The 19,669-nt window shown below is 39.0% G+C and overlaps 1 protein-coding gene across 1 annotated transcript in view; it reads left to right on the top strand.

Moving 5' to 3' along the window:
• The window catches only part of LOC150081006 (venom factor-like), a 785,003-nt gene that overhangs the window by 202,095 nt on the left and 563,239 nt on the right, over positions 1 to 19,669 (top strand). Inside the window, exon 14 of the mRNA XM_090382066.1 lies at positions 16,061 to 16,210. Within this exon, the coding sequence (XP_090238192.1) occupies positions 16,061 to 16,210 (150 nt within the window). The remainder of the gene's footprint in view (positions 1 to 16,060; positions 16,211 to 19,669) is intronic.

The raw sequence follows: 19,669 nt of genomic DNA on the forward strand, positions 1-19,669 counted from the left end.
AAAATTGGATAATTGCTACTTATCCTAGCATGTTCAAGTGTGTAGAAGGGAGCTCTAATATACTGTCTAGTTCGCATTAAGGAGTTCCACACTGTCAATTCTTCACACTGATTCTCCACACTGTCAATTTTTTGATAAAAATTGACAGTGTGGAGAATCAGTAGCGTCATAAAATAGATTGTATGTAAAAAAAACCCAGTCCAGTCAAAAGTAAAGGCAAGAGTTTAAATTTGAAGAGAGGAAATTAGCATTAGTAGAGGCATATGATGCAAGAAAGCAAGCTTATATAGCATCGGCTAAAAAAAAATCCCCATTTCACCCACCCATTCATTCCCAAAGTTTGTGTAGTTCTGCCTTGAATTTATTTAAGGTATCAACTTCCACAGCGACTTGTTCCTGCAATCAACCACACTCTGGCTAAAGGCAAATTTCCACCTATCTATTCTACAACAACTGTCTTTCCTCAGTTTGGATTTATGTCCCCTCAGGTGCATAATCTGAGCAAGAGGAAGAATCTCATCAGCACTGAGTTTGCTCAAACCATTCAAGGCCTTTACCTCAATCAGATCACCTCGCAGGTGCCTAATTTCCAGATACTGCAATTTGCAGAACTTAAGCCTTTCTTGGAGAAACCCTTTGTTCCATTCACCAATCTTGTTTCCCGTCTTCTGTACTTTTTCCAGCAGCTCTACATCCTTCCTAAAATGAGGCCAGAAGACCTGTATGCAGTACTCAAGGTGTGGCCTAACCATTGCCTTGTACAAGGGGATAATCACCTCCTTATCCCTGCTAGCAAACAAAATTCCTGTATATCACTGACAAGACCCCAAGACTTGCTCTGGTAGCCTGTCTGCACTGCTTGGAAAACTTCATATCTGACTGCTCACTTACCCCCAGGTCTTTTTCATTCTCTACTTCCCTGGGTGTATTTGTAATAGAGTGAGCTATTTCTTGGGATTGATTAATTGGAGTGACTACTGTATGCTGTGCCGGATACAAATACACAATGGCAAATGTTCAATGGATTAATCTTTGAAGCTACAAACATATTCATATGAGTGGTCAGATTCCATAAATATAAGGTTCCAAAATGGATGAGAGGTGAGGTTAAGAGTTTGATTGAGCAATAGAAGCAAGCATGGGACAGTCGCAGACCATTGTGTGTCTAGTTGTTCCATGTGATTCCAATTTGTATAAGCATTATAATAGAATATGTAACAAAACCAGTGATATGGTATGGTTTGTTTGTTTGTTTGTTATTTGGTTTTTAGGAGCATTAGCAACTAAGGCCATATTGCTCCGGGGATATGCGGTGGTCATTCCCTGACCTTTCCACATCCTCCGTATTTGGTGGTCACGGGCTCGTGTGCTACGCACTGCTGCTCCTGTCCACCTGGCTACAGAGGGGCCTATGGTAAGGTGTATGAAAGCTGATTATGAGAAAGCACTAACAAAAGCTAAAAACAAGATGAGGAGTTCTGATATATGAATAGGAAAAGGAAGAGATTAAATCCCATTGGTTCCTTACCTGGTTGCAGGAAAGTCTATAGAAGGCCCAGCAGAAATGGTAGTTGAGTTGATGAATATCTCTCATCGATGTTTACAGTCAAAAGCAAACTCAGAACTCCAGGGATTGTTATGGTGTCAGACTGTTGTAAAATAAGTGATATACGGATCTCAGGCAAGCATTTATTAGAAAAGCATAATTAAAAAGGGTCCATATAGACCCTTTTTAATTATGAGATCGTGCTTACTAACTCCTGCACCTTTGGAAGAAGCCTAAAGGTAGCACTGCCCAGGTCATTCAGATTCCAAACAGTTGCCAGTGGTTTACGAGCTCCATTCTGATTGTTGTTTTCTCCATTTGAATTGGATTGCGTGATCCAGTTCTTTGTGTGATGGTATTTCAAGCAATTAATGCAATCTCAGCTCAATAGGCAGCTTCCCACATATAACCTGGGCTAGAGTGGAAACTGTCCTGCAGGCCCTGGAGATTGTGAGGAGGAGGAGGAGGAGGATAATTCATGGGTCTGGGCCAGTCTTCGCTGGACAGTGGAAACCTCGATTTGGTGCTCCCATGAACCAGCATCATATGTCATAATAGGGTGAATTATACACCCATAGTATAACTTTAGTCAGCATGTCTTTGGGCCCCAGTTCTAAGTGACTTGAACTATTTTCTAGCAAAGTTTTTCACATTTCACATTTTCTTTGTGATAGCTGCAGTGTTTGAGAATATGTCATCTAGGTAGACAGATATTTGTAAGAACTCTCATGTTTTATTTTTTGTTCTATGTATTTGATGGTGGAGGTCTTAGGGTGTTCTTTGAACATCCTAAGACCTCCACCATCCTTGTTTTCATTGTGAATACATTCAGGTTATTCTTATTGCATCATTCAGCGGGGGCTTTAAGAATGGTGTTAGGGATTTCATTGAGTTGTTGTCCTGAAGTCTCCATAGGCAGTGATTGCCATGTCATCTGTATGTGCCAGCTGGGTGATATTCTAGTGTTCCCTCAACAGCCAGGTGTTGAACATGTGTTCCAGCATAGTGGTCCAAGAATTGATCCTTAGGGGCAATCCCTAGTGACTTTCCTGGTTATCTGGTAATGGTTGGATTGCACAGTGATTCTTCTGTTATCGAAGTAACTGGAGATCAGCTTGCATACTAGATTTGACACTTTGGCCTCCCTGAACTTCTTTAGGATGTTTTGCCACCAAAGGATGTCAGAAGCCCCCTTTGAAATCAATGAGTTGACAGTGATCATAGTGTACCAATGCGGGATTTACTTAAAGATGTAACTACCATCAAGGGTAAAAGGTAGGGGTTTTGTTTTCGTAAAGATGACTACAGTGGTCTCAGACAGTTTTTAAATTCTATACAGTGGGATCAACTGAAGATGTTATAAACAGTGAATTCTAAATGGGAAGCCTTCAGGGACTTAATCTTGGAGGCTACTGGGCTTTTCATACCAACTCAGAAATACTGTTAAAGGTTCAGGCCTAAATGGATGTCGGATGAATTAATGAGGCTTGTGGCAGAGAAGAATGATAATTTAACCACCTGATAATTTAAATGCATGGGATGCATTTAAATTATCAGATGACACAGAAGCCTATGGCAGATATAAGCTAGTCTGTAATCAAGTCACACAGGAGGTTAGGCGGGCAAAGGCAGATTACGAGAAATCTTTGGCAAAGGGTGCAAAGAAAAACAGCAGAGTTCTTTATTTACGTAAACTCTAGAAGGAAGGGGATGGATCAGATTAGTTCATTAACATAGATGGTTTGACTGTTGATGATCCTGCACAAGTAGCTGATAAACTAAATGAGTATTTTGCATTTACATTCACACATGAGGAGTTATTCAAGGAGGGGAATGCCAGAAGTTTATCAAACTCTAATAGGGAGCTAAGTGATTTTGTAATAACTGAGATCAAAGTGGAGGAGAAATTTTTGAAGCTAAACATAAAAAAGGCACCTGGGGCAGATGGAATCTATCCAGTTATAATGAAGGAGGCAGCAAGGGAAGTAAGCAAACCCTTAGCCATAATTATGAGAGCATCCTTAGAGTCAGTGAAGGTCGCCATGGACTGGATATGTACAAATGTATCCCCAATCACAAAGGGGGTTCAAAGAGTGACAAAATAATTATAGACCTGTTAGTTTAACTTCTGTTCCAGGGAATATAATGGAGTCACAGGTTAAAGAGGTGATAGCTCAGACACAGCAAGGGTTTGTTAAGGGTAAATCATGTCTGACCAATTTGATTGAATACTACGATGTGGTCACAAAGGTACTGGATGCAAGAAATAATTTTGATATCATATATTTGGATTTCAGGAAAGCTTTTGATACTGTTGCACATGGAAGAGTGCTGTACAAATTGGAGTGGTATGGCATTAAGGGCAATTTACTGCAATGGATAAAGGGATGGTTGAGTGGGAGACAGAGAGTGGTAATAAATGGACACTGCTCTACATGGACTAATGTTATTAGTGGAGTCCCCCAGGATTCGGTGCTCGGCCCATTGTTGTTTTGCGTATTTATCAATGATATCGATGAAGTTATATCAATATTAATGTCCAAGTTTCAGATTATACAAAGGTTGGCAGGGTTGTTGTTGATGACAATAAAGACAGTATGCTACTGCACCAGGATCTAGAAAAGTTAGGCAGATGAGCTGGGAAGTGGCAACTGAAGTTTAACATTGACAAATGCAAAGTACTACATATGGGTAGCAGTAACCCAAGAAAAATGTACCAACTGTGTGGTACTACACTCAGGGAGGTGGAGAATGAAAAAGATCTGGGGGTAATTGTGGAGTCAGATATGAAGTTCTCTGAGCAGTGCAGACAGGCGGCCAGAGCAGGTCATGGAGTTTTGTCAATGATATATAGGAATTTGGTAGCAGAGACAAGGAGGTGATTATCCCTTTGTATAAGGCAATGGTCATGCCACAGCTTGAGTACTGTATATAAGTCTGGAGGCCCCATTTTAGGAAGGATGTAGAGTTCCTAGAATGAGTGCAGAGAATGGTAACATGATTGGTGAGAGGAACAAAGGGGTTCTCTTACCAGGAGAGGCTTAAGTTCTGCAAGTTTCAGCATCTGGGAACTATGCACCTGTGAGGTGTATAAGACCTTGAATATTGAATGGTTTGGCACGCTGATGGGATACTTCCATTTGCTCAGATTAAGAACCTGAGGGATCATAGATTCAAATTGAGGAAAGCCAGTTGTAGAATAGATGTGCAGAAGTTTGATTTTAACTGGCGGGTAGTTGATTTCTAGAAAAGACTTCCATCTGTTGTTATGGAAGTTGAAAGCTTAAATAAATTTAAGGCAGAAGTAGACAAACATTTGGAGTGACTAGTTGAGTGAAATGGAAGGTTTTTTTTTTTTTTTTTTTTTTTGGCTGATGCTGTATAATCTTGCTTTCTTGCATCATATACCTCAACTAATGTTAATGCTAATGCTAAATCCACAAAGAGTGCACTTCCGTAGCAAGGTGGGAAGGAGCAGCAGTGCGTAGCACACGCTTCTTGATTAAACTGGGGTTTGAGCCTGTCATCACCAGATACGGAGGATGTGGAAAGGTCAGGGAATGACCACCGCATATCCCGGAGCAATATGGCCTTAGTTGCTAATGCTCCTAAAAACCAAATAACAAAACAAAAACAAAACCACAAAGACGCCAATAGCATATTTCCTCTGTTTCATATGCTGTGTTGATGGCTTTAATGGCATCTTCAGTGCACAGGCCCCTTTTAAATCCATATTGGTTGGATGACTAGTCTGAGTTGTCTTGCGTCATGTTGAAATACATTTCAGTAGAATTTTGAGAGTTTCACATTTCCATAATCAAAGCACTATCTGTGAAGCAGGAATTGTAGAAATTCTGTAGGAGATGTGGGGAAATGGCCTAGATTAGCATTAGCATTAATAGAGGCATATGATGCAAGAAAGCAAGCTTATTCAGCATCAGCCAAAAAAAAAAAAAAAAAAAAAAACACACCATTCCTATTTCACCCCTCCGTTAATACCTGTCCAGTTGAGCCTTAAATTTGTTTAGGCTATCAACTTCAACAACAAGTGATGGAAGTCGGTTCCACCAACCAACCACCCGCTGGCCAAATGCAAATTTCCGCACATCTATCCGACATCCGTCCTTCCTCAATTTGAATTTATGCCCTCTGAGGTGATTATTCTGAGCAAGATGAAGAATCCCATTGGCATTGAGCATGCTGAAACCATTCAAAGCTTTATACACCATATCAGATCACCTCGCCGGTGCCTAGTCTCCAGACTCTGTAATTTGCAAAACTTAAGCCTTTCTTCATAAGAGCAACCCTTTGTTCCATTCACTAATCTTGTTGCCCTTCTCTGTACCCGTTCCAGCAGCTCTACATCCTTCTTGAAATGAGGCCTCCAGACCTGTATACAGTACTCAAGATGTGGCGTAACCATTGCCTTATACAAGGGAATAATCACATCCTTATCCCTGCTAGAAAAATTCCTGTATATCATTGACAAGACACCATGAGCTACTCTTGCAGCTCGTCTGCACTGCTCAGAGAACTTCATATCTGCCTGCACAATTACCCCCAGGTCCTTTTCATTCTCCACCACTGTCAGTGTACTACCGCAGAGTTGATATGTTGATCTGGGGTTACTGTTTCCCATATGTAGTACTTTACATTTGTCAATGTTAAACTTCATTTGCCACCTCTCAGCCCATCTGATCAACCTTTTCAGATCCTGTTGCAGCAGCATAGCGTCAGTAGTGTCCTTAACAACCCTGCCAACCTTTGTATCATCTGCAAACTTGGACATTAAACTTGACATACCATCATCAATATCATTCATAAACACTGAAAACAACAATGGACCCAATACTGAACCCTGAGGAACTCCACTAATAACATTAGTCCACGTTGAGCAGTGTCCATTGATTACCACTCTCTGTCTTCTTACACTCAACCATCCCCTTATCCATAGCAGCAATTTGCCTCCAATGCCACACTGCTCCGATTTGTGCAGCAGTCTTCCATGTGCAACAGTATCAAAAGCCTTTCTAAGATCCAAATATATAATATCAAAGTTATTCCCTGCATCCAGTTCTTTTGTGACTACATCATAGTATCCAATCAAATTGGTCAGGCAAAACCTGCCCTTAACAAAACCATGCTGCATCTGAGCTATAACTGAATTCTTGTCTAGATGATCCTGCAGTGGTTCTTTAACCAGTGTCTCGATTAATTTTCCTGGAACAGAAGTTAAACTAACAGGTCTATAACTACTTGTGTCAGCCTTTGATCCTCCTTTGTGAATTGGGGTTACATTTGCACATCTCCAGTCTATGGGTACCTCCCCTGAGTCCAAAGAAGCTCTAATAATTTTATGGCTAGGGGTTTGCTTACTTCCTTTGCTGCCTCCTTTAATATAACTGGATAGCTCCCATCCACCTCAGGTGCCTTTTTTATGTTTATCCTCAACAATATCTCCTCCACTTTCCTCTCAGTTATTACAAAATCATCTAGCTCACTGCCAATGTTTACTTTACCTACATCATTCTCCTTCCTGAATAACTCCTCATGCGTGAATGTAGATGCAAAATAATCATTTAGATTGTTAGCCACATGAGCAGGATCCTCAACTGTTGAACCAACAATATCCAGTGGACCAATCTGATTCATCCCTTTCCTTCTTGAGTTTAATAGGTCCTTTGCCAAGGATTTTTCGTAGTCTGCCTTTGCCTGCCTAATCTCCTTTGTGACTTGGTTACAGACCAACTTATATCTATCATAGGCTTCCATGTCACCCATTAATTTGTATGTATCCCATGCATTTTTCTTCTCTGCCACATGTCTCATTAGTTCATCTGACAACCATTTAGGCCTAAACCTTGAACAATATTTCTTAGTTGGTATGTAAAGCCTGGTAGCTTCCAAGATTAGTTCCTTGAATGATTCCCATTTTGAGTTTGCTGTTGGTAACATCATCAGGTGGTCCCACTGTATAGAATTTAAATACTGTCTCAGACCATCATAGTCGCCTTTACGAAAGCAAAAACCCTTCCCTTTACCTCTGATGGTAGTTACCTCCTTGAGTAAATCCCACTTCAACACACTATGATCACTGCCACCTAGTGGTTCATTTATCTGCAGATTCTTAATGCATGAAGAATCACTACTGATAATCAGATCAAGAGTATTGCTCCCTCTTGTTGCCTCACTAACATGCTGATGTAGAAAATAATCATCCAATAAATCCACAAAAGCCTTGCTAGTGTGTGAGTGACCAACCCACAAATTCCAGTCAATATCTGGGAAATTAAAATCCCCCATTATAAGACACTCTAATTTACTGGCCCACTCTATTTCCCTGTACAATATCTTATTATACTCATCAGAGTCATTAGGCCTATAGCACACTCCTACTCTCAATTTTGATTTCCCTATGCTTATGTCACACCAAACTGACTCAACACTGCCCTGTCCATCGATGTCGACTGGCTTCACTTCCTTGGATTTTATGTGTTTCTTAACTAATAGCATAACCCCTCCTCCCCTCCTGTCCTGTCTATCCTTTCTATACACATTGTATCCCCCAAATTCCAGTTCTGCATTCCTTATATCTGTGTGACACCACGTCTCTGATATCCCAACAATATCTGCCTTTGATGTTTTGAGCAATTCCTCAAATTCATCAAATTTATTTACCAAACTCCTAGCATTGGTGTACACGCAGGTATACATGCACCTGTTTCTATTTTTAGCTACCCTAACACAACCCATGTGTTCACTTGTACCGCAATGACTCCCAGCAGTCTCTGAAATATCCTGCATCTTGTTTTTCAGGGTTCTGCTCATTTCAATAGAGTTGTCTTGCATCATGTTGATATACATTTCAGTAGAATTTTGAGAGTTTCACATTTCCGTAAGGAAAGCACTATCTCTGAAGCAGGAATTGTAGACATTCTGTAGGAAATCTGGGGAAATGGCCTAGATCTTCCACTTTTGATGACATCTACTTTAAGCAGGTTTGGACTGTTGTATTTTCCCAGTCTAGTGGAAACAGTTGCCAGACTAATCTAATCTCATCCCAGTTAAACTGCTATTTGTTTGGTTTTCTTTGAAGCATGATGTGATGTAGTCACGTCTCTGTGTGAATGTTGGATTCTGGAGTGTGAGTACGTTGGAGGATAATGGAGTTGAGAATCTTGTTTGATTGTTCTGAGGAGAAGTTTTCCTGGTTGTTTGAATCTCTGATGGAGGATGAGATCTCTCCTGGGTATATTTTGTCTGTTATAAGTCTAAAGATTAGCTCCCAAGGTTCAGCATTCCTGCATTTGTCCAGGAGTTTTTCCCATGTGTTTAATTTCTAATCTTGCATATCTTATATTGGTGTATCGTTTTTTGATATTATTATTATTATTATTATTATTAGCCATATGATGCAAGGAAGCCTGAGGCTTATGCTGCACCAGGCAAAAAAGAAAAAAAAATTCTGAATTACCCTGAGAGAGAGAAAAGTAGAAGGGAATCACCAAGAAGGTGAAGAATGATGATATCCAGCTCAGGACCCTGTGTGTGCCAAGCCCATACTCACCAGATGTGAGCCCCTGGGGATATCTTCATCTGTTCTCTCTATAGATATCTTGGATTCTGTTAATTTCTCTCTATGATCTATGGTTTCTCTTTGCCTGCTAAAACTTTTCTGGACTGTCATGTCTAATTTCTATGATCATTGTTTTGGTCTTCTTTTCCACTTGGGAATCAAGGCTTCTTTGGCTTGTTGTTAAGCTGGGTCTAAAACACTGATGGATCCAATATCTTTTTTGCAGAAGACTTAGGAGAAGTCCGGTTTGTTTGCCTCCATAAAATCCACTCATGCATACTTTCTTGATGTTAAACCCTGCTACGTCACTTAGGTGGCAATGAACGTGTAGAGTGGTTTTCTTCAAGACGCCTGGTCAGCATGAAGAAGAAAAGACCAAACTCTCCAGCACATGACAGCACAATGAAACAAATGGCTCTCAGTCCCCAGCAGCTTTCACTTCACCTCTTATGGCAGAGAGAGGATCAGAGTGGAAGCAGAGGGTGCTAAGAATCTCTGGGTACGACAGGCTGCCATGCACGGAAACTGAACTTAGCCTGTTACAATGTAAGATCGCTCATCGGTGAAGACAGGATATTAGAGCTGGAAAAGGAATTAGAAAATGTGAATTGGAATATCATCAGTTTAGTTGAAACAAGAAGAAGAAGAAATTAATCACTTATAAGTTTATCTAGTGGAAATCTACTGTACACCAATGGAAACATTGAAAGGAGCGAAAGGGGAGTTGGCTTTCTGGTCCATAAAGATATAAAAAACAACATTTTGGAATTCAAAAGTACATCACCAAGAGTGTCAAGACTAATACTCAGGATTTCTAAGAGGTTAGGCTAAAGGTTATAATGATTTATGCACCAACATCAGGCCATGATGATGAAGAGGTGGAAGAAATGTACACTGAAATTGAGTCTTCTAGATGAGCAGAAAACCCACTACACTATCGTTGTGGGGAACTTCAATGCTAAGGTTGGAAAAAGACAAAACAGCGCAGAAAGGGGAACTACATGAAATTTTGGAATTGGTGAAAGAAATGAAAGAGGTGAAAAAGACCTGTGGAATTTGCAGAATCTCAAGTATTGTCAATAATGAACACTTTTTTCAAGAAAAGGGTGAACAGAAAGTGGACATGGAAGAGTCCAAATGGATTAACATCTAATGAAATCAACTTCATCCTCACTAACAGAAGATATATTGTGAATGATGTTACCATCCTGAATAAGGTAAATGTTGGAAGTGATTACAGAATGGTAAGATGCACACTTGTTATAGATGTAAGAAAAGAAAGTAAAAAAACTGACTTGAGTAAATAATATGAAGGTCTTTGAGATAACAAAAGAGGAGAAAAAGCAGTATGTAATGGAACTTAAGAACAAGTTTGAGCCTCTGCAGACTGCTCAGGACCAAGATATCAATGAGGAATATTACAACTTTCTGAAAGTGATAAAGCCCAAGAAACCTATAGATAAAAAGAAATTCAAAGAAGAAAAAATTAGTCAAGAAACACTTGTCGATGAACTGAAGGCGACAAATGGAGAGCAAGATAAACACTGACAAGGAGAAAATTGAGTATACTGAGTTATGCAAAGCCATTAGAAAGAGAATCAGAGCGGACATAAGAAGAATCAACACAAGAAAAGTAGAATAAGCATTAAGGGAAAACAAAGGACTTAAATCAGCAGCCATGAGCAGTAATACAGAAAGACAAATGATACTGAAACTGAAGAATAGCGATGGTATACTTATAAATAACAGAGAAGGCATAATTCAAATAGCTGAAGACTACTATAGAGAATTATACAAGAAGCGAGGGAATGACCCCAGCAATGGGGAAGATGGATCACAAATTAGTAACACATACGACATACCCAATATTCTTCCTGATGAGGTAGAACATGCGTTGAAGAAAATGAAGAATCAGAAAGCCCCAGGGGAAGATGAAGTCACTGTAGAGTTGTTAAAATTGGGAGAAAGAGACATGACACAAAAACTGGCAAAATGCATTAGAAAAGGTGTGGTGCCTAATGAGTGGAATAATGCAATCATAGATTTGCTGCATAAGAAAGGAGACAAATCAGAAATTGGAAATTATAGACCAATTAGCTTGTTATCTCACATATACAAGTTGTTCACAACAGTCATTACTAACAGATTAGAAAGAATACATGGCAAGAATCAACCAAAGGAGCAAGCTGATTTTAGGACAGGATTCTCCACAATGCATTAGCATTAGTAGAGGCATTTGATGCAAGAAAGCAAGGTTATGCTACTTCAGCCAAAAAAAAAATAAAAAATAAAAAAATAAAATAAAATAAATAAATAAAAAAATAATAAATAAATTAAAAAAAAATAAATAAAAATAACCACTTCCACTTCACCCCTCTGTTCGTTCGAAATACCTGTCCAGCTAAACCTTAAACTTATTTAGGCTATCAACTTCCACGACAAGGGATGGAAGTCTGTTCGACCAACCAACCACCCGCTGGCTAAAGGCAAATTTCCTCACGCCTATCCTACATTTGTCCATCCTAAATTTGAATTTATGCCGTCTCAGGTGATTATTCTGAGCAAGAGGAAGAATCCCATCAGCATTGAGCATGCTCAAACCATTCAAGGCTTTATACACCTCTATCAGATCACCTCGCTGATGCATAGTCTCCAGACACTGTAATTTGCAAAACTTAAGCCTTTCTTCGTAAGAGCACCCCTTTGTTCCATTCACTAATCTTGTTGCCCTTCTCTGTACTTGTTCCAGCATCTCTTGAAATGAGGCCTCCAGACTTGTATACAGTACTCTAGGTGTGTCTAACCATTGCCTTATACAAGGGAATAATCACCTCCTTATCCCTGCCAGAAAAATTCCTATATATCATCGACAATACACCATGAGCTACTCTTGCCCGTCTGCACAGCTCAGAAAACTTCATATCTGCCTAAACAACCGCCCCCAGGTCCCTATCATTCTCTACCACTGTCAGTGTAGTACCACAGAGTTGATACGTTGCTCTAGGGTTGCTGTTTCCCATATGTAGAACTTTACATTTGTCAATGCTAAACTTCATTTGCCACCTCTCAGCCCATCTGCTCAACCTTTCCAGATCATGTTACAGTAGCATAGTGTCAGTAGTGTCCTTGACAACCCTGCCAACCTTTGTATCATCTGCAAACTTGGACATTAAGCTTGATATACCATCATCAATATCATTTATAAATACAGAAAAGAATAATGGACCCAATACTGAACCCTGAGGGACTCCACTAATAACATTCGTCCACGATGAGCAGAAGTTATTCCCTGCATCCAGTTCTTTTGTGACTGCATCATAGTATCCAATCAAATTGGTCAGGCAAGACTTCCCCTTAACAAAACCATGCTGTGTCTGAGCTATAACTGAAGTCTTGTCTAGATGATCCTGCAGTGCTTCTTTAACCAGTGCCTCCATTAATTTTCCGGGAACAGAAGTTAAACTCACAGGTCTATAATTACTTGTGTCAGCCTTTGATCCTCCTTTGTGAATTGGGATCACATTTGCAGATCTCCAGTCTATGGATAATTTCCCTGAGTCCAAGGAATCTCTCATAATTATGGCTAAGGGTTTGCTTACTTCCTTTGCTACCTCCTTTAATATAACTGGATAGATCTCATCCACCCCAGGTGCCTTTCTTGTGTTTATCTTCAACAATTTCTCCTCCACTTTACTCTCAGTTATTACAAGATTATCTAGTTTACTTCCAGAGTGGAAAACACCTCTGGCATTCCTCTCACTGAATATCTCCTCATGTGTGAATGTCAATGCAAAATATTCATTTAGTTTGTTAACTACCTGAGCAGGATCATCAACAGTTGAACCATCGATATCAAGTGGACCAATCTGATTCATCCCCTTCCTTCTAGAGTTTACATAAGTAAAGAACTCTTTGCTGTTTTTCTTCGCATCCCTTGCAAAGGATTTCTCTTAATTTGACTTCGCCTACCTAACCTCCTTTGTAACTTGTTTACAGATCAACTTGTATCTATCATAGGCTTCTGTGTCACGTGTTAATTTGTATGTATCCCATGCATTTTTCTTCTCTGCAATATGCCTCATTAGTTCATCTGACATCCATTTAGGCCTAAACCTTGAACAGTATTTCTTAGTTGGTATGTAAAGCCTAGTAGCTTCCAAGATAAGTTCTTTGAATGCTTCCCATTTTGAATTTGCTGTTGGTAACATCATCAGTTCATCCCACTGTATAGAATTTAAATACTGTTCCAGTCCATCGTAGTCACCTTTACGAAAGCAATACCCATTCCCTTTACCCCTAATGGTAGTTACCTCTTTGAGTAAATCCCACTTCAGAATACTGTGATCACTGCCACCTAGTGGTTCATTTATCTGCAGATTCTTAATGCATGAAGAATCACTACTGATAATCAAATCAAGAGTATTACTCCATCTAGTTTCCTCCCGAACATGCTGATGTAGAAAACAATCATTCAATTAATCCACAAAAGCCTTGCTAGTGTGTGAGTGACCAGCCCCCAAATTCCAGTCAATATCTGGGAAATTAAAATCCCCCATTATAAGACTCTCTGATTTACTGGCCCACTCGATTTCTCTGTGCAGTTTCTTATTATACTCATCAGAGTCATTAGGCCTATAGCACACTCCTACTCTCAATTTTGACCTCCCAATGCTTATGTCACACCAAACTGACTTGACACTGCACTGTCCAGCGATGTCGACTGGCTTCACTTCCTTGGATTTTATGTGTTTCTTAACTAATAGCATAACCCCTCCTCCCTTCCTATCCTGTCTATCCTTTCTGTAGACATTGTACTCCCCAAATTCCAGTTCTGCATTCCTTATATCTGTGTGACACCACGTCTCTGATATCCCAACAATATCTGCCTTTGATATTTTGAGCAATACCTCAAATTCATCAAATTTATTTACTAAACTCCTAGCATTGATGTACACGCAAGTATACATGCACCTGCTCTTCCTCTTAGCCACCCTAACACAACCCATGTGTTTACTTGTACCCCAATGATTCCCAGCAGTCTCTGAAATATCCTGCATCTTATTTTCCAGGCTGCTGCTCATTCCAATAGAAGCAGTGCAAGAATCACTTTCTCCTCTGCCAGTGGCTACTGTTAATCTATTAGTCCTTGTAACCCCCCAATCTAGCAGTTTTCAACCCACCTAACACTGCCTCGATAGCATAAGCAAACATTCTTGCACCCTTTCTATTTAAGTGTATCCCATCCCTGTAGAAGCAGTCTCTCCTGTTAACAAGTACAGACCAGGCTGAAAAAAATTGTACCTCTTGAGCCCTGCACAATCTTTCCAGGGCTGAATTGATCTACAGGGCTCTTATCATATACTCCCTCCTATCGTGTCTGGGCAGAATTGCAGACACTTTCAAATTCAACCCTAATTCATGGCTTTTTTTCATCAGTGACCTGTACTTGTTAAGTAATTCCGCCGGTCTCCTACTCTTAATATCATTAGTGCCAACGTGTACAACTATATCACCTTTTTTGCCCTTAAAAGATGATATCCGCTCTACAACGTCATCAACCTTTGCCCCTGGCAGATATACCCTAGTCCTGTTCCACCTATCCTTTTTACAAAGCATGTTTCCCATTTCCCTGACAATAGAGTCACCAACAACTACTAGTTCCTTTGGGACCAGCGCATTCTGCCTTGGGGGTTGCCGCTGTGTTGCGCGATGACCAAGTGCAAGCTCTGGCATTGGTGTGGACAGCTGAGAGCTTGATGGGCCCTCACTTTACTTGAGTAAGGTCCCCACATACAATGGTCTGATGTTTTGCATCTCTGCAAGCATTCATCATAGACAGTGAATTCTACAGGTGACAACTTTCTTGCCATTTAGTTGAGAAATTTCAAGGTGAGACTGGACTATCAGGTTTGTTCCTGAATCACTTATGTCATGACTATTAGTTGACCCCAAATTTGCTTTTGGCATTGTGATGATTTCTTCCTGGCTACCTTGGTGAATCTCTACTCACCTATGTATGTGTGCTTCAAGGCTACATTGGGTGTTTTAGGTTAGCAAGCACTTACTCAGATAGGGTGTGCTCTATAGCTACTGATAGTAATAGCTCTTCTGTACAACCATGTCAGGGATGATTCAATACATCCTACACTTGACATACTGCAACAGCAATGGCTAATGCACAAAGAAAACTGAAGAAAACTTAAGTTATTACTTATCTTTAATCTTAAGTATCAGCCAGAATTTATTAGTCATATATTTTGGTCTTTGTATAATCTGTTAATTTAAAGCATTAACGTTTTAATTAAAATCGTTAAAATACTTGAAGTGCAGTAAACCAGATGTTACATTGTACTGCTTATTTGCGGAGTTGGGGGAAACCCCTGGTGCCGTTTGACACTACACACACACACACACACACACACACACACACACACACACACACACACACACACACACACACACACACACTGTACTGCTTATTTAGCTTAAGTAATCAAATGAAAATTGAATTTTTTTTTTATCTGACTACTAATCATATTGATGATATGCTAAAATGATTAAACATTGTTTCAACACAGCAGTGTTTTGCATTAGCTTTATTTCTGATGCTACAGTACAGTATGAAGATTTTCTGTATGCAAGGGCTGTCACTAATCCGTATAAAGGTTAGTGACTGCCAGTTATCTTCGCACTATAGCCTCAGTTGCTTTTGCACCAGAAAAACAAATCAACCCAACCATCTTGTAACCTAGCTGTGATTATTGTATAGTATTTCTGTCTAGGAGATATGGTCATTTGAAAATATTTACCAACATTTTAGGCACCCTGAATATTATTTTGTGCTGTATAATAAATTAGTGTACTATTTGTAATGATTTTTATTAAAAATCATTTATGATATGTGCATACAGTATTTTCCAATTATCTCATTTTTTTAGGTTAGAGTGACACCACATTTCCCTCAGAAAGAGCCTGGTGCTGAAGGTAAATTAGTAGTGGAGAGTTTCAAGAATGCCATAGTTGGATTATTAGCTGTGGATGAAGCAGTATATGTGCTCAGGAACAAAGACAAATTAACCCAAGAAAAGGTAGATAGATCACTTGATATATGCTTAAAATTTTAGAACATGAAACTTTAACATATCTTGCTATTTACACCATGCTTGTCAAAACTGCATGGACACTCCTGGAACTAGTGAAGTAACTTTGGTTACTGTTATTGAAAGTAGGAATGGCTGTCTTATGGTGTTTCTAATAGAGTTGATGGTGTTATAGTACCTTATATATAGTACCTTTCCAGTTGATGGTGTTATAGTACCTATATATAGTACCTTTCCAGTCCTTTGTTGTGTATCACTAGGTAATCCATTTGAGTTTTCCAAAGCTAATGCTGGCTGATGTGGTGTAAAAGGTGGAAGAACAAAAATATGTCAAGAAACAATCTGGAGAGGAATTATTGAGTCCTGATGTGAGTGTTTGTATTGTCACTACAGTCATCTTTGCTGATGGTTTTAGGTTTAGGTATTGATAGGAGTGGCCAAAGTGCGAGTCCTTTGGGACTAGCACTTTCGGCCACTCCTATCCATATTTTGTACCGAACTGCAGCTCAACAGCCTGGTATACCAACAACAAACACCAAATGTTGTGTGAAGCTATACATTATTTATCATTTTTATGTTGTTTTTTGTGTAAAGCATTTTTCAATATGTTTGAACTTAATTCTTGGATGGCATAGTACTAGTAATGAACTATGGAAGAGGTATGGGCGGCTGCTTATTTAGACTGGGACTATTCATTGTGATGCCAAGAATCATCACTATCCTACATTGACAGTTTTATTCTACCTACATTATAGTAATTCATTAATGGTTTTTAGAAACCTGGTTTTCAACTATATGCTCATATGTCTAAATTAATCTGTCAGTCAATATCTAGGAGGTTTGCAGTAGTAGTGTTAATAACTGTTCTGATGTATATTTTCCAAGTTACACTGAACTATTTTTTCTTGAGGGGAGAGATCCAAAATTTTAGTAGCAGCTGTGGAGGAAAATATACTATATTTAACATTACAATATAAAGTTTATACATTTATTTCTAAATTTGTGCTATCTCCCTAGGCTACTGTAAAAAAAATTTCAAATCCTATGGTACTCTTTCCCACTTTCCAGTTCCAGATTTTAAAGGCTAGCATCAGTATTGCCAACTAGAAAGTTACTTGCAGCATTTGTTGTAAGTTTTCTATATAAATGTTTCATGCTAACACAGAACTCCTAAATTTTTGACAGCAACCCAGTGGAATACCTGTCATCCTGGTAATTAAAAAAATCAAACAATATTTCATATTCATTTCTAAATGCAAAGTATTCCTCTGTGCTACTACTATCAGTAACATGGAAAATTAGTGTCATGATTTTTAAAATTTCTGATTTGCTATCAAAGAAATCTGGTGCCTGGGTTTCACAAACTTGATGAGGAAGTTACATGCCATGTTCATTAAACTTACCTGTATCTCACTGTCACAATGTAGCTCAAGAGTTTTCATAAATTTAACCATGGTCATGCTAGGAAGTAAACAAGAATGAAGGGCATCCTAAGCTGGAGGCACCTTAAATTCTCTCTCTCTCTCTCTCTCTCTCTCTCTCTCTCTCTCAAAAAAGCTTGAAATATTTACTTACATTCAATCTTAGTGAATTGGTGGCGCCTCCGTAGCCAGGTGGGAAGGAGCAGCAGTGCGTAGCACACGCTTCTTGATTAGACCGGGGTTCGAGCCCGTCACCACCAAATACGAAGGATGCGGAAAGGTCACGAAATGACCACCGCATATCGCGGAGCAATATGGCCTTAGTTGCTAATGCTCCTAAAAATCAAATAACAAACAAACAATAGTGAATTGGTTATTCTTTATGCTCTCATTAGTTTTTATATTTTTTAAAATTATATTCTTTTCTTCCATCGTATTGCTATTATGGTATTAATTTGTTTCAAAATAATTCCTTGTATTTCCCGTTTTTTTTATGTGAAGTGACCATGGGCCATGTGACAAACCGGTTCTGAAATAGCTGTCCTGTCAACCTTGATAATGCATATGTTGTCTGTATATTTTGAGAATTTACAATTGTTCAACTCATAGTTACTAAACTGTTTGTAGCTGCCTGTATGTGTCTATTTCAAATTGATATTATAATTTTTATGGATTGAGTTGTTTATAAAATAAATACTGTTTGGCCTGACCACCTGTTAGTTTTGTGTGCACATCATCATGGTTTTTTCAAAATAAATAAATAAATTCCAGAACAGTGGAGATCATTAGGTACAGAATACTCTCCACTTTGGGAGAGGGGGGGACAGTGAAGAGCTTTCCCCATTATTAAAAAAATTCCCCATGGTACTTTTTTTTAATATTGACAAAAAATTGACAAATTTAAGGCTATTTTTTTCGTAGTACAAAAGTATAGGTAATATTGTGAATTGAATAAATTTTATAGATTTTTAATGAGCGTTATTTATTTATTTTATTCCTTCATTGGCAAAATAAATTTTATAAACATTTCCGTAATAACAGCATGTTTTTTTTTTTTTTTAATACATAAAAACTGCAAACACTAAAGGTATTAGACCCTACAGTTCTTAGACCATGTGTGAGTTCTAACTTGAGAAGACAGAAGATACTTGCTGACATTAGACCCAAATTTCTGTAAATGTTGTTAGATGGATGGTAGTAGCATTGAATGTCCTTTTCCCATAGTTCCCAAATATACTCAATTGGATTGAGATTAGGTGAAATGGCAGCAACCATGAAAGGATGGAGAATTCATTGCTATGTTCCAACCAGTTAGCAACCTGCTGGGCCTTTGAAATCCCCCCCCCAGGGATAAATATATTGTGAATTATTATTAATAGAAATGCCATGTACCAGACCTACCTACCTACCTACCTAGTTCCATTTGTCAGTTGACTAAGATGCCCCAACAAATTAAAAATATAAAAAAAAAACCTAGTGCACAGAACTTCAGTATAATTTTGGCATTTTAGTACAGTAGTACACTAGCCAATGTTGCTTTGTTATAACACGATAGGAGGGAGTATATGATGAGAGCCTTGTCGATCAATTCGGCCCTGGAAAGATTGTGCAAGGCTCAAGGGGTAGAATTTTTTTCAGCCTGGACTGTACTTGTTAACAGGAGAGATTGCTTCTACAGGGATGGGATACACTTAAATAGAAAGGGTGCAAGAATATTTGCTGATGCTATCGAGGCAGTGTTAGGTGGGTCGGAAAACTGCTAGCTTGGGGGGAGACAAAGACCAATAGATTGACAGTAGCCACTGGCAGAGGTGAAAGAGATTCTTGCACTGCTTCTATTAGAATGAGCAGAAGCCTGAAAAACAAGATGCATGGTATTTCAGAGACTGCTGGGAGCCATTGCGGTACAAGTAAACACATGGGTTGTGTTAGGGTAGCTAAGAATAGAAACAGGTGCAGGTATACTTGCGTGTACACCAATGCTAGGAGTTTGGTAAATAAATTTGATGAATTTGAGGTATTGCTC

Source organism: Mastigoproctus giganteus, chromosome 9, assembly GCF_048544385.1.
Source record: "Mastigoproctus giganteus isolate SK-2022 chromosome 9, ASM4854438v1, whole genome shotgun sequence".
Lineage (NCBI taxonomy): Eukaryota > Metazoa > Arthropoda > Arachnida > Uropygi > Thelyphonidae > Mastigoproctus > Mastigoproctus giganteus.